At 38.8% G+C, this 15,087-nt stretch overlaps 1 protein-coding gene across 5 annotated transcripts in view; it reads right to left on the minus strand.

The window, feature by feature from the left end:
* Window positions 1-924: 924 nt before the first annotated feature.
* The window catches only part of LOC124594767 (E3 ubiquitin-protein ligase RNF13), a 130,096-nt gene continuing 115,933 nt past the window's right edge, over window positions 925-15,087 (minus strand). For all 5 annotated transcript variants that reach the window (XM_047133160.1, XM_047133157.1, XM_047133156.1 and 2 more), the window contains one exon: window positions 925-2,600. In XM_047133160.1, the coding sequence (XP_046989116.1) occupies window positions 2,494-2,600 (107 nt within the window). In that variant the 3' untranslated portion in view covers window positions 925-2,493. The remainder of the gene's footprint in view (window positions 2,601-15,087) is intronic.

Here is a 15,087-nt window from a genome sequence, read left to right on the forward strand (position 1 = left end):
TCAGAAGTTCTGCTGTTTACCTCACCACTCGGGTAGTTGGATCCTTACATATTTTGCGATATGTTGAGTTGCTTAATAAAACATTAATCTTATTAATGTAGTCCTCCCGTACCATTAAAACACTAGCATTACCTTTGTCCGATTTAAGTACCACAATAATATTCTTTGTTGGAGTGTCAGTTCTTACTGGTAAAATATATATATATATATATATATATATATATATATATATATATATATATATATATATATATATATATATATATATATAAAAATTAACTGAAAACTGAAACAATGAAAAATTCCCAGAATTCTTAAAAATTCCTGGGTTTTTCCCCAGTTGTACTGGGGAGTATACACCTGATACAGGAATTCCTTGTAGTAGTTTAGAGTTTTATTGTAAATTTTCTTAGTGGACTATTAATTTTTATAGTCTTCACTCGTGGTTTTAAATTTTTCTGTCACATTCCTGTGAACTATATAGTGACTCAATCCGCAGTCACATAGTTTAGGCTCATACTGTCCCATCAAACCTGATGAGTTAAATCAGAAAAAGTGCAATGCAGGGTGCAAAAATGTTGGTGAAACAAAAATATTTTATTTTGCAGAACTATAAAATCTTTTTACAATAAATAACAACACTTTACATATTTCTTATATGTTATGGCAACAATAATATCACAGTCTCATTCAGATTTAGTGTACTGAAGTTTTACTGCTCATTTTAAAAATGAATTCCTTAAAGGTACATAATCCTGCATATATTTTGTATACTGACCATAGCTGCAATTAGGTGATTACACAGCTCAGTTTGCAAGGAAACTACAGACACCATTAAAAGCAGTTCCCACAATTTATGGTTTACAATTATAAAAAGGTACGAATGATGACTCACTCACACTCTCACTCTCTCTCTCTCCCCACCCACCCACCCACCCACACACACACACACACACACACACACACACACACACACACACACACACACACGTATATATGTAACATGGGTTATACAAAGACAGACAAATGTAGTAGCACCATGTGTAAAATAAACACCAGTGGTTACACGGGCTCTTTACACACGATATACAGTTTCAATAAAGCGATGAATATTCAATTAATTTTTTTCATAACTCAGAAATGATCCACTATCTCAGTTAACTGATATTTTTAGCTGAAAATGCAACACATGTTGAAGATGGAAGAACTTAACCTAAATTGCATCATCTACAAATTGTTCACAGATAATTAAAATACAGCTTTTAAAATTTAAGTCCTCCTCTCATCAGAGGGCATTAAGGGAGGGGAAAAACCCTTAAAAGTGTGATTGTAGCCATCACTGCCAAATCATTCATAATTTAGTTATTTAGTAACAAAAGTATATTTGTAGCATGGACTCCATTGTGAGAGGAGTGATGGACTCATAATACGAAATAAAATCTGGTGCTGAAAGTGAACCAGTACTATGCAGTTACTTAATTACAAGCACAAATGTTGTCACTATGCTACGTCCATCAATTAACAATAATAATGCTTTGAAAAAAGTTTGATGATAATGCTTCTTCTAATGGACCACAGAAACTGATGGCTGCATAAATGGTAATATTAAGGAAAATGTTATGAGTGTGCATCTAAAATTTAAAAAAAATTCTCTTTCAATAGTGAGAACAATAAAAGCAGCTTCAAGCACACATTCATTTTTGCCTCCCCACCTACTGATAATATATGTAGAATATTTAGCTTTTTTACACTAATTATAGGCCATATATTAAGTTAAATACATTTTCACTTTTAAAAATTATCTTGCTTCCATGAGGCATTGTCAGATCACTACCAAACATCATCACATAAGTTTTATATGACTAAAGATATAAGTAAATTAACACATTAATATCTACATTTTTCACTTTACCCCTACATGAAAATGCATTATTCCCAAGAAATACTCCAAACACATAACACCTTGCTTGTCAAGGTTGAGACACTACTACAAAAGCTATAAATTAGTTATGGATGTTATATAAAATACTTTGTTTGTAGCCCACAACAGTGATTGTGGCTGTAAAGTGATTTTTTTAACCATAGTGTGAAACACTAAGTTTTTCTCCCCAACATGAGCCACATTTTAAACAAATCTTCAGTAGCTTATCAACTTAATAATATATCATTCATGTGATCTATGAGAATGCAACAGCTCCTTGATAGAAAATATTCATGCTCACAAGGAACAGCAGACCCTGCAAAGACCACAAAAGTGGAAGTAGTTTGTGTGTGAACTTTTAATTTCATGCAGAACCTACAAAAGCTTGACATCTTTGTAACATCACGGGGGTAGGAGAAGTGGTACAGGGAAGAAATATGTTGATAATACAGAATCTGAGAGAATAATACAAGAATATTTCTAGGAGCATGCAGCTCTGCTAAGCACCTGCTGCAATGCACTTGGGAAGTGCCCTTGTTACATACGCATCAACTCTTACTGAACAACAATTCTCACACCACAACATCGTGTGTCCTGCTGTTACCACTTGCAGGGCTGTGGACTTGGCCATCACCATTTATGGAATGTTCTCCTGAAACTGCTGGCACTGCAGTTGGTCCTGCAACACACAAGTAAGTATATGGAAGGTAAAAGTAACGAAAAGATAATTGCAAAGACAATGGACAGAATTATAATGTGGGTACTGTACTTCAAAATAAAATGATTAGTAAATAGGAAGAGTGCAAAAAAGTAGATGTATTGCTGGTGGTTAGTAGGTTTGATATCGACAGAGATGGAGGTCAACATCTTGGATAATGGCTTGATGGGTTGAGTAGGACCAGGTGAGGAGTGTAACAGTTATATGAGAAGTACACTTTGTCTCATACCAACATATATACGGAGGTGTAGATGCAGATTAAGAAATCTCATAGCTTTGTCCTTCATCCAGAGGTAGAGGATTGAAAGCAGAGGAAAATAATCTGTATGTTAAGTTTGGAGGGAGAATCTCTTTCTCTCTGGAGCAGCTCTCTCTGAGAAATTTATTTCCCTGTTAAAAAGAAACTTCCTATCTTTCTCTTGCTCTCATCCAACTCCTGATTTTACTCTCAATGAAACTTCTTTACATTGTGTTTAATCTTGTGAATTTTCACTGACTGTGTTCAAGTAACTTACGGGAACATTTCTGGGGGCCATCTTTGACATCAGCCAATATTTCAAGGCACAAATGCAATGTGTGAGTGTTGCACAAGGAAATTTAAACCCTTGGTAGGTGGGGGTCTGCTGGCCAAGAACCATAATGTGGCATGTGCAGAAAGACAAAACTCAAAAAATGATCATATGGCATTGCTGGATGGGAGACTCCATCTGGAGCTGTTCAGTTGCTAGGTGCAGGTCCTCTACTTGACACCATTTTGATGACTTGTGGGCCAATGAAGATGGGATAAAATGATTAGGACAACATAAACTTCTAGTGCCTGAGTGAAGAAAATGTTCAACCCAGTCAGGAATGCTAACCAGCTAACCACTAGAACACAAGCTGCAGAGCCCCCCCCCCCCCCCCCCCCCCCACACACACACACACAAAACTAGGGTAACCACACAGCCATTGGGAGCCCTTTGTCCCCTATCCCCTATTACTGCCAATTTGTTTACGGAAGAGTTCAAGATGTGTGGTGGAGTAGATGGCACTGAAACCTGTATGCTTTTTTAGATACGGGGATAAAATTTTTGTTGTTTGGCCTCATGGCAACAAGAATTTAAATGGCTTTTTAGTATTTATGGTTTCAATCTACCCAAATATCACTTCACTAAGGAGGTGGAAGAGGGTGAGTGCCTTCCTTTACTGACGTGTTGGTCAAGATTGAGATTGGTGATATATTAGTGCATGCCATTTATAGAAAGCCAACTCAAGCAGATTTGCAAGTTCACTGTTAGTTTTAACTATCTGGCTCAACACGATACATTGGTTTACAGAACATAAGTCATTTCAAACCTAGGAAATCTGCCTACTGAGTTAGCCCACCTCACAGTCACCTTTGCCAGAATGGTTATACTGATAGACAAATCAGACATGTTGTGCTATAGAACAACTGTCGATCAGGTGAGTGATGAAAATAATGAGGTGGCACTTAAGTCTACAGCCATTTTACAGTTGGTTACCTAACATTAGGCTCCATTTAGGGTCTGTAGAGGATGATCTTGGTTTGCATAAGGTGGGCACCTACCACACCCCTTGTAGTTGTGGCATGTCATACATTGGTCGAACTATCAGGATCAAGGAGGGTTGGTGTAAAACGCATACGCACCACATGCACAGCTGAAAAAAATCTGCTGTTGAAGAACATTACCTTGGTACCAATAATCCTATGGAATGTAACAACAAAGAGATTCTGGAAGACACTTCCAGCACTTGGGATTATGTTATTCACAATGCAATTGAGAATAAACTAGCAAGTGACCTAATAAATAGAGGTAGAGGTTGTCACGTAAATTTTGTTCTCTCCCTGATCAAACAACAGGGGGATCAGTACTACTTCCTTTGGTTGTGTGGTAGCATTAGTTATTTATGGTATGTGTGTGTGTGTGGGTGTGTGTGTGTGTGTGTGTGTGTGGATACACGTGCACGTGCACATTGGTGGGCACATGCGGGCGTTTTGTATTTTTTTTGCATATGCCATATTATGATTTTTTGTTGGCATAGTACCACCTACTGAGAGTTTAAGTTTCCCTGCAATGTGTTCTGGTTGCATCTGGGCCTCAACTGTTTGAACATTTCATACGTGTGGAGGGAACTCAAGTTTCACTGGCTATGCTTTCAAATTCTGATTTTTATTGTATTTACTGGCTTAAGACAATTTGCTGACTAATTGTGCTCTAATCATTCAAAAGAATATGCTCAGCTTTTAGATACAAAAAGTTCAGTCAAAAAACCACTGACTTTGTCCAGTTCTTTTTGCTCAGTGTCCAAGATGATATATATGTACTGTAGAACTAAGAAGTCTTCACTCTCTTCATGTTGTGCTTTATGACAGACAACCTGGGCATCTTAATCTAAACATACCTTACTTGTGGCCAAGTAGTTGGTGTAAAGCAAAAAAATATGTGAAGTGGTAGTGAATTACATTAGGCTGAATGCTTAGCAGGCTATTGAGCCATGCCTACAATTTTGCTCATTTGGTTTACTGCTACCTATTTGTAATGCAAAATTCTCCTTCTGGAAGGGGGAAGGTTATTGTCTGGGCTAGCCTAGATTTACATACTGTCCTCCCCTTCCAGTTGGGGATGTCATGTGCCTGAAACTGGTTGTTTGATACATACAGGCTCTTACTATACATACATTGTCCTCCTGCATTTATTAGCCATCTTGAAATTGTTATTAATGACCTTGTGTTTAATATGGATGTTTTTTCCCTCGAAACTCAAAATGGAGATTGCTCTATTCGTTTGTGAGTAATAACTGCTTTCTCTGGTGGAGGAGAGGGGGTTCCAGATATTGGAAAAATGTTAATTATTTAGGAAGCAACTGACAGTAAATTAGCTAGTGACCTCATAAACTTGATCGAGCAACAGAGCCAACACTTGCAGAAAAAGTATTTGGATTTATATCCAAATTTACAAAGATTTTATATATTACTAAAGTGGCAGAATAATATCTCTTATGTCATTATGAGGTCATGTGAATAATACTTTGTGACTGGTTCTATCACACGTAATTTCAAATATCACCTATTGCTAGTGTATATTCATATTTAGCACATTCTTTTTTTTTAATATAAGAGACAAACTACAATCAAAATAAAAAACACAGTGTTATACAGTAGGGAAACTGCAGATGAGGATTATGTTGAACATTATTGTTAGCAACATCACATTAGGTCAGTCTATCTGACAATGACTGCATCATAGCTTCCTCCTGGAGACAACTTCCACAGTTTCTTCTTCACTTCAACATGTAAACAAAATGTGTGTTCTGGCTTCATCCAGAAGGTGCTCCCATTCTTCCCAATGTCTTGTGGTGCTTAAGAGATCTGTATTCCTGTTTCACTGTGTGAGGTCCTCTCATCAATTCTGTTGGTATGATCATTCAATTTTCTTTTATTTTTGTTCCAGTTTTAAGAATTAATTCTGTACTTATGATTAGTCATTCATCAAATCAAGAGCATCCTTTGAAGTTTCTTAGCAAAGTTATTCTCACTGTCTGGGTAGTTTACATGTCCTTCCGTAACACTCCCATGTCAGAATCAGTACCACAATAGTGTTCTGATGATGATCCCACATACACATTCAAAGACCAGTACTTTTATTTCTCCACCTCTGACCTAGTCGTAACTGCTGTCAGCCCTCACTAACAAGAGTGAGACATCTGTTCAAAGATAGTGTTGTGGGTAATAATAACTGATCAAGTAGAGTATTTCGCTGCGAAAGCAGTCATATTATACCTGGGATCTAATATTTCTAGGTTGTACTCTTTTTTGACCTGTTCTAATTTTTAAACATACCACTGAAAGGCACTTTCTCTTTTTTGTACAACAGAAATATTATCAGTGTATAAAAGGATGTTTATAACTATATCCTCACTTATTTTTATTCCAAGCTGACAGTACAGTTTATGTACGGATATCACTCTCATCATACTCCAAGCAATATTCCCAATTTTTATCACGAATTTTTTCTGGGTGAAGAACAATGTATGTAGTTCCATAGAGAACAATGTATGCAGTTCCATATATTCTTTTAAGAATGTCACTGCATGTATTGCATGCATACAGTACTGTGGTCAGACTGTAAAGCATCAAATTCTAGACACATTCTTTGACCATTGCCTGTTACTGTGTTTTTATCATGACTGCATTTACACCTGCAGAGGTGAAAGGAACTTTATATGCTGTTTAAATAAGAACTCAGAAGTCTTTGACAATAGCAGTTAGGTTCTTTGGAATATTACAAAACATGTTCTTGAATGCCGTATGTGATGTGCTAGACTACAATCACTAACTTTCACCAAGTCTCTGTTCCCACACGCACTTCACTAACACAACAGTTAGCAGTATAAAAACAATTGCAGTATACAGAGTGTAACCATGTTAGACAGGTGTTTTACACTTTTACTGTAATGTGGTAAGACACAACCGGTGCCAAGACAGAGCACCAGGAATCTGGCCATCACCGCCAGTAGAAATCCTTGCCAGTTCAGCGACTAAGCAGAAGCAGCCACTTCCATACTACTGATTCTGCATGCCAACTATCTGGGGCATCAAACATCAACCAGCCTTCAGACAGCTTTTGCAGTATGACACACTGCCACATGACAGTCAATGTGAAATGTCAGCTATCTTTATTGCATCAAAATATTCGAGGACTGAGAAATAAAATTAATGAATTAACTATCTGCATAGATGAATTAGAGTCTTCAAACCCAGCTGACATAATCTGCCTCTCTGAACATCATGTGACCACTGGTATAGAACTTTTAAGTGTTTCAGGGTTTAGGTTAGCATCTCATTTTTGTAGATCAGAAATGGAGAAAGGAGGAGTTGCCACATTCATCAGGAACTGTCATAAACTTAAGAACATAGACATTCATAAATTTTGCCTAGAACAGCATATGGAAGCATGTGCAACAGAATTAGATTTTCACAAAAAATCTTTCATAATATTAAGTGTATATCGAGCACCTGCAGGTAACTTTAATCTGTTTGTAAACCACCTTGAAGCTGTACTGGCCCATTTAACAACCAAAAACAAAGAAATAGTGGTTGCTGGTGATTTCAATGTAGATTTCCTTAAAGACTCTCCCAACAAGAACCTATTTGAGTTAGTAACACTATCATTCAACTTAATTCCCACAGTAAAGTTCCCCACTAGGATAACCACTTGCTCACAAACAGCCATTGATAATATCTTTATAGAAAAGTCAAATGAACAAAATTATATTACAAAACCAATAGTCAATGGCCTCTCAGACCATGACATGCAGTTCCTTCTGTTAAATGTTAATACTGAACAGGATATAAAATCTGTTAAATCTGAGCTCAAGAGGGTAATCAGTAAGCCAAAAATTGATTATTTTAGGACACTCCTCAGAGACATTCACTGGACTGATGTTTACAGTGCTCATGGCATGAATGAAAAATATAACATTTTTGCTAATAAAGTGCTTACCTTATTTGAACACTGCTTTCCCCCAAAACTTACCAAGGTTAGAGCAAAGTCTACAAAGAAGCCATGGATTACTCGAGGAATAGGGGTATCTTGTAAAACAAAAAGAAAACTGTATCTGTCAATCCGAAACATTTCCAATGTTGATGCTATAGCACATTATAAGAAATACTGCAAAATATTAAAGACTGTAATACGGATGTCAAAGCAAATATATTACAAGGAAAAGATAGTCATATCAGATAACAAAATAAAGACAATATGGGATATAGTGAAGGAGGAGACCGGTAGAACCAGACATGAAGAGGAACAAATAGCATTAAGAGTAAATGATGCATTGGTGACAGATGTGTATAGTGTTGCAGAACTTTTTAACAAACATTTTATAACTGTTACTGAAAAGATGGGGTTGTCAGGTTCGGTAGATGCTGCTATGGATTACCTTAGACCAGACATTTCAAGTAACTTCCATAATATGAATTTGACCCTCACTACCCCAACAGAAATAACGTCCATCATAAAATCTTTAAAATCAAAAACATCTAGTGGGTATGATGAAATATCAACAAAGTTAATTAAAGAATGTGATTCTGAGCTAAGTAACATATTAAGCTATCTGTGTAACCAGTCGTTTATCAGTGGAATATTTCCCGAATAGCTGAAATATGCTGAAGTTAAGCCACTGTTTAAGAAGGGAGATAAAGAAATAGCATCAAATTTCCGTCCAATTTCACTGTTGCCAGCATTCTCAAAAATTTTCGAAAAAGTAATGTACAGTCGTCTTTATAACCATCTTATCTCAAATAACATACTGTCAAAGTCACAGTTTGGATTTCTAAAAGGTTCTGATATTGAGAAGGCTATCTACACTTACAGTGAAAATGTACTTAATTCATTAGACAAAAAATTGCAGGCAACTGGTATATTTTGTGATCTGTCAAAGGCATTTGACTGTGTAAATCACAATATCCTTTTAAGTAAACTAGAATATTATAGTGTAACAGGAAATGCTGCAAAATGGTTCAAATCTTATATCTCTGGCAAGAAACAAAGGGTGTTATTAGGAAAGAGACATGTATCAAGCTATCAGGCATCATCCAACTGGGAACTAATTACATGTGGGGTCCCACAAGGTTCCATTTTGGGGCCCTTACTTTTTCTTGTGTATATCAATGACCTTTCATCAGTAACATTACCAGATGCCAAGTTTGTTTTGTTTGCTGATGATACAAACATTGCAATAAATAGCAAATCAAGTGTAGTCTTAGAAAGATCAGCCAATAAAATATTTGTGGACATTAATCACTGGTTCCTAGCCAATTCTTTGTCACTAAACTTTGAAAAAACACACTACATGCAGTTCAGAACTTGTAAGGGGTGTCCCAAGAGTATATGTCTAACATATGATGACAAGAAGATAGAAGAAGTGGACGGTGTTAAATTCTTGGGATTACAGCTTGATAATAAATTCAACTGGGAGGAGCACACCACAGAACTGCTGAAGCGTCTTAACAAATCTCTGTTTGCAATGCGAATTTTGTCAGACATAGGGGATATAAAAATGAAAAAGCTGGCATACTATGCTTACTTTCATTCCATAATGTCATATGGGATTATTTTCTGGGGTAATTCATCAAGCCAAGCTAAAGTTTTCCGGGCACAAAAACGTGCAGTAAGAATTATATGTGGTGTGAACTCAAGAACATCCTGCAGAAGCCTGTTTAGGGAACTAGGGATACTAACTACAGCTTCCCAATATATTTATTCCTTAATGAAATTTGTCATTAAAAATATATCACTTTTTCAAACCAACAGCTCAATTCATGGAATCAATACTAGAAATAAGAATAATCTTCACAAGGATTTAAAGTCACTTAGTCTTGTACAAAAAGGTGTGCATTATTCAGGAACACACATTTTCAATAACTTGCCAGCAGCCATAAAAAGCTTAACAACCAATGAAATTCAGTTTAAGAGAAGCCTAAAGGATTTATTGGTGGCCAACTCCTTCTACTCCATTGATGAATTTCTTAGGAAAACCAACTGATTTGTATATAAGTACAACATAACTTCTGCACAATTTCAGTGCAGTAATGTGTTCACTGAAAATTTGTGTGTGTGTGTGTGTGTGTGTGCTTGTGTGTGTGTAAGTGTGTAAGTATAATCTAACTTCTGCACCATTTCAGTGCAGTAATGTGTTCATTGTAAATAAGTATTACAGTAGTTGTATTACATGTTTCTTACCTTATAAATAAATAAAAAACTTTTTTATTTTAAATTCAGTGCAATAGTATTTGTAAAATGACTCTTAGTGTTCATTAAAAAATGACGATCATTCCACTTGGGACCTGTGGAATGGTACATTAGCTTATTTGTTTTAGTTGTAAATATTTGTCATGTATTGTTGTTTTTCTGACATGTTCCACATCCTGGAGGACCTCCTCACTACGGATCAATTGGAATGAAAGTAAATCTAATCTAATCTAATCTAATCTAAACAAACAGACATCAGTCACTGACCCTGTTCCATACCTTTCCACCATGAAATGCAATTCTTCCTGCCCCTGCCCCCCTCCTCTCTCTCTCTCTCTCTCTCTCTCTCTCTCTCTCTCTCTCTCTGTGTGTGTGTGTGTGTGTGTGTGTGTGTGTGTGTGTGTGTGTGTGTGTGTGTAAAAGGGCTAAAAAATTTTAAACATTGTGAGGAGTAAACCTCACTCACCCCCATCTCACTCGTGGTGACAGACACAATCACTCCATCTCTCACATCATAAGACAATGGAGAAAGGGTAACAAAGCTAAACTTGGGATTAAAACATAATGTAAATGACAGAGGAGCTAAAATAAACAGCACAGGGAAATATGACTGTCTAACCAGTTTTTAAAAAAAGCGTGAGCTAGTCACATTGTTAATACATTCAGAACATCACCCTAGAATTTTACAGAACAAATTGGACATATTACAAATCTTAAAGTTCTAACAACATTTGGATGAATGTCAAGTAAAGTAGAGGGCAGAAGTGTCAGCAAATCTGCCACAGTCCTCTGGTCTCAAAAGAGAATACAGTCTAGTAAAATGTGGTGCACAGTAATCCATACATTATAAGCGCCACAACTGGAGAGTCCTCTTGCCGGAGCAAGAAGGTGTGTGTCACAGGACTGTGGCTTATTCGAAGATGAGTAAGGAGGACCTAATCCTGCCTGCGTGCCTGGAAGTAGGTACACACTTTACTAGACACTATTTATTGTCTGTCACTTCCAGAAACTCTTCTTCCTACTGATGCATGACACTGTACTTTAACAGTGAGGCAATACTGTGCAGGGGGATGGCACACTCAACTAACTGAGAGTCACAAAACATCTCCTTGGCTGCTACATATGGCCTTTCATTCCCCACAATATCCGTATGCCCAGGCACCCAGCAGAAACATACCTCTTTTCCCTTGCCTCTGTAAGTACAGAGGGGCATTCTGAATATCGTTACTACTTTATCGGCTGGATACATGCATTGCAGAAAGTGAAGGGCACTCACGGAGTTAGAACACATGAGGAATTTAGCAGGTACGGCACATCTCATCTGCTACAGCACCCTCAGGATCGTAGATAATTCAGACCCTCAGGATCGCAGATAATTCAGCATCGAAGACACTGAAATCTGGAGGCAACTGAATCTTAAGAACACAATCAGGGAAAACAACAGAGCAGCCAATGGAATCCATCTGTTTAGACCCATCCGTGAATACAGCTATAAAGTTGTGGCGCTCATTTAAAATGTCAGAAAATATTGAATTAAAAACATAAAGAGGAGATCAATCACCCTATACTGCACTAAATCTAAAACCTCCCTGGGTCTCTGTAGTAACCAGATATGAGCCCGTACGTGCCACACACCAAGGGACCACATACACTCTGCACAGATCCCAAACAGCCTCATTGCCTGTGGACGATCAGTAGAGAGGCACTCCATAGCTGGCCAAGCAATGGTATGGTATGCTGGGGAAGTTGGAATAGCTTGGAACTTAATGCCTGAAGCAAAACCATGAGTTGCCGATGGATGGTAAGCGGCCATTCACCAGTCTTAGCACAGAGACTAGGTATGGGGCTGGTCTTTTAAGTGCCTGTGACCAGCCTGATCTCCTCATGGTGTGCAGCATCAACGATCTTCAGGTGAGAAAGCCTCACTGACCCACACACTGTGCACCACAGTCAGCCACAACTGCACAAAGGTCCTATAAACTGCAGCAGATGTGCCCTGTCCATTCCCCAGGACCTGTGGCTTAGACACTTCAAGATGTTCAGTGCCTTCTGGGCACTTGGCCTCAGGTCTTTTAGGTGTAGTAACCACAACAGTCTGCAGAAAAAATGTGGCCCAGAAACCTCACAGTTTTTAAAAGCGTCAATGGTGTTCCACATATGCAAGTCAGGTGAATTAAAACAACAATGACAAGATTAAAATGAACATACTTCTTGCAGAAAATATAAAACCGGTGTTTGTAGTCCATTCCTCCAACCTATTCACCGTAAGTTGCAGCTAATGACTTGCTGCTGCAGTATTGGAGGAAAAGCAGAAGAATGCAAAATCATCCACAAATAAGGAGCATTGGACAGGGCTCCATATTGTGGACGTTACACAGCTAATGGCTATAGAAAAAAGTGTGACACTTAAAACACTGCTCTGGATTAACACCATTTTCCTGGACAAAACTATCTTATCGCATATCATAGACTCTGTATCTAAAAGATGTTTTCAGAGGAGGGATCAAATGAAGATGAGGAGTTGACCAAGAAAGCCCCATTTGTGTAGCTGACAGAATATTGGGCCTCCAAGTAGTGTTGTACACCATACTGATGTCAAAAAATACCCCCAGACAATGCTTTTTATGCAGGAAAGCCTGGTGATTTCCACCTCTAGCAGGGTCAGGTTGTCAACAGTTGACCAATATTTCCTGAATCCACACTGTGAGTGGCTAAGTAGCTGCCTGTCCTTTAATATCCAGACAGGACGACAACTGACAATGCACTCTAAAGTCTTTCCTATACAGCTCATTTAGGTGACACTCCGGTAACTGCTGGGAAACATTTGATCCTTTCTTGATTTGACGAGAGGTACCAAGATTGCCTCTCACCATGACTCGGGAAATTGGCCTGTCAGCCATATCAAATTAAAACTTTGTAAGAGAATTTCCTTTGACACTCTTTGCAAGTTCTACAGCATGACGTAACACATTTGGTCATGACTGGGTACTGTAAAATGAGTGGAAGACAGTGCCAAATCCAGAGTCCACATGGAGAATGGGCAGTTCCAGGACTCTGAATTGGTGGAACAGAAGTTCAACTCAACCCTCTCCTCAGTGGTATGGTAACAACGGAGCACTGGATCTTGCTAGCAGTGGCAGTAGTCAGTGCCAAATGTTCTGTCATTGTCTGTGCCATTTCTCCAGGTGTCGTTTGGAGACAAGAGGTAATCAACTGCCTTTACGGGGAATCAAGAGCCACATGCCTGACGCAGTTTACTGAATGGCACTTATCAGTCCACCAAGGGATAGCTTGCCTTTGAAAATGACGGGAGGGCTTCAGGATGGAGATGTCAGTGGTATAGTGGATCATTCATGTGATGTGGTCCACCTACTCCTGGATGCTGTTGTGGCATTGAACACTGCCAGCTGGCTGAAAAATGACCAGCTGGCTCTGCTGATCATCCATCCATGGCTGCATATTTTTAGGGAGAGCTTCACCAGTAGGTGAATCCAGAGTGGGAAGTGGTCATCAGAATGAAGGTTATCAGCGACTTTCCCCTGAACAGTGTCCACGAGGGCTGAAGAGCAGGAAAAGAGCTCAATGGCTGAGGATGTTCCAGTAGTGGCACAAAGGCATGTGAACACTCGTGCTGGGGATACACAGCTCGAGAGACATCATGTGCTCTCCAAAATCTAACCCCAAGGGCAAGCAGAGGTTGAACACTACAATACATGATGATAATTGAAGTCTCCAAGTAAGAGAAATGGTTGGGGAGCTGTCCCATACCATCTGTGAGATCCTCAGAATCTGTCGCAACTTATGGAAGTAAATAAAGTGAGCAAACAGTGATCCTCTGACACACAAGAGTTTCAACTGAAACTGCTTGCATCTCAGTACCTACAGGGACAGCATAGGAGTGGTGTGCATTATTGAAAAACAAAGTGACCCCTCCCTTCGCCCTGTCCCCAGACAGATCATGCTTGCAATGGAGGACATAGCCTCTTAGCACAGAGGCCTCAGATGCTTTAAAAACACATTTCCTGCAAACACAGGCAGAGAGGAAGCTCCTGTGCTAGGAGTTTCAAATCTTCCATGTGTGTCCTGAACCCATTGATGATTAATGTTCCACTGTAGTGTGGGAGCCATTTATTATAAGGGTAACACTTTCACCCTATCTTTCCACCCCGTAATGGATCCTGAAATGGATGAAGAGATAGCCTTGGGGTGAGATGAGTGCCCAGGTTGACATCAAGGTCCATCAGCTGTGAAGATGAATCAAGAGAGACCTCACAGACTGTTTTCTGTCTCCACCAGCAGCTGACACTTGGTCTTTGATTTTTTGGCCTGAGGAGTCTTCAGAGCCACAACCATGGCAGTGGTAGTAGCAGTATTTGACAGTGGAACAGACTGAATCAATTGAAGGGTAGGGAACCCTGCAGTACCAGCAGCCACAGACTTTTGTGAAGTTTTGGGAAGGTGGGAGGAGAGGTACAAGCTTTTAAATAAATGCAGCAGCAGAAGTGTGTTTACAAATACAGGTAGTAGTGCTGACACCAGCAACCTCCATTTGTGTATCAAGCATCGACTTTCAGAACAGGCTTTTTAAGAGCTGGAGCAAAGGAGGTAGTTAATGTGGGGAGCTGCATGGCCTAATACGTCTTTTTGGCCTCACCACATGGGATGTGCTTCATAGTTTTAAGTACTCATATCTT

This window comes from Schistocerca americana, chromosome 2 (genome assembly GCF_021461395.2).
Source record: "Schistocerca americana isolate TAMUIC-IGC-003095 chromosome 2, iqSchAmer2.1, whole genome shotgun sequence".
Lineage (NCBI taxonomy): Eukaryota > Metazoa > Arthropoda > Insecta > Orthoptera > Acrididae > Schistocerca > Schistocerca americana.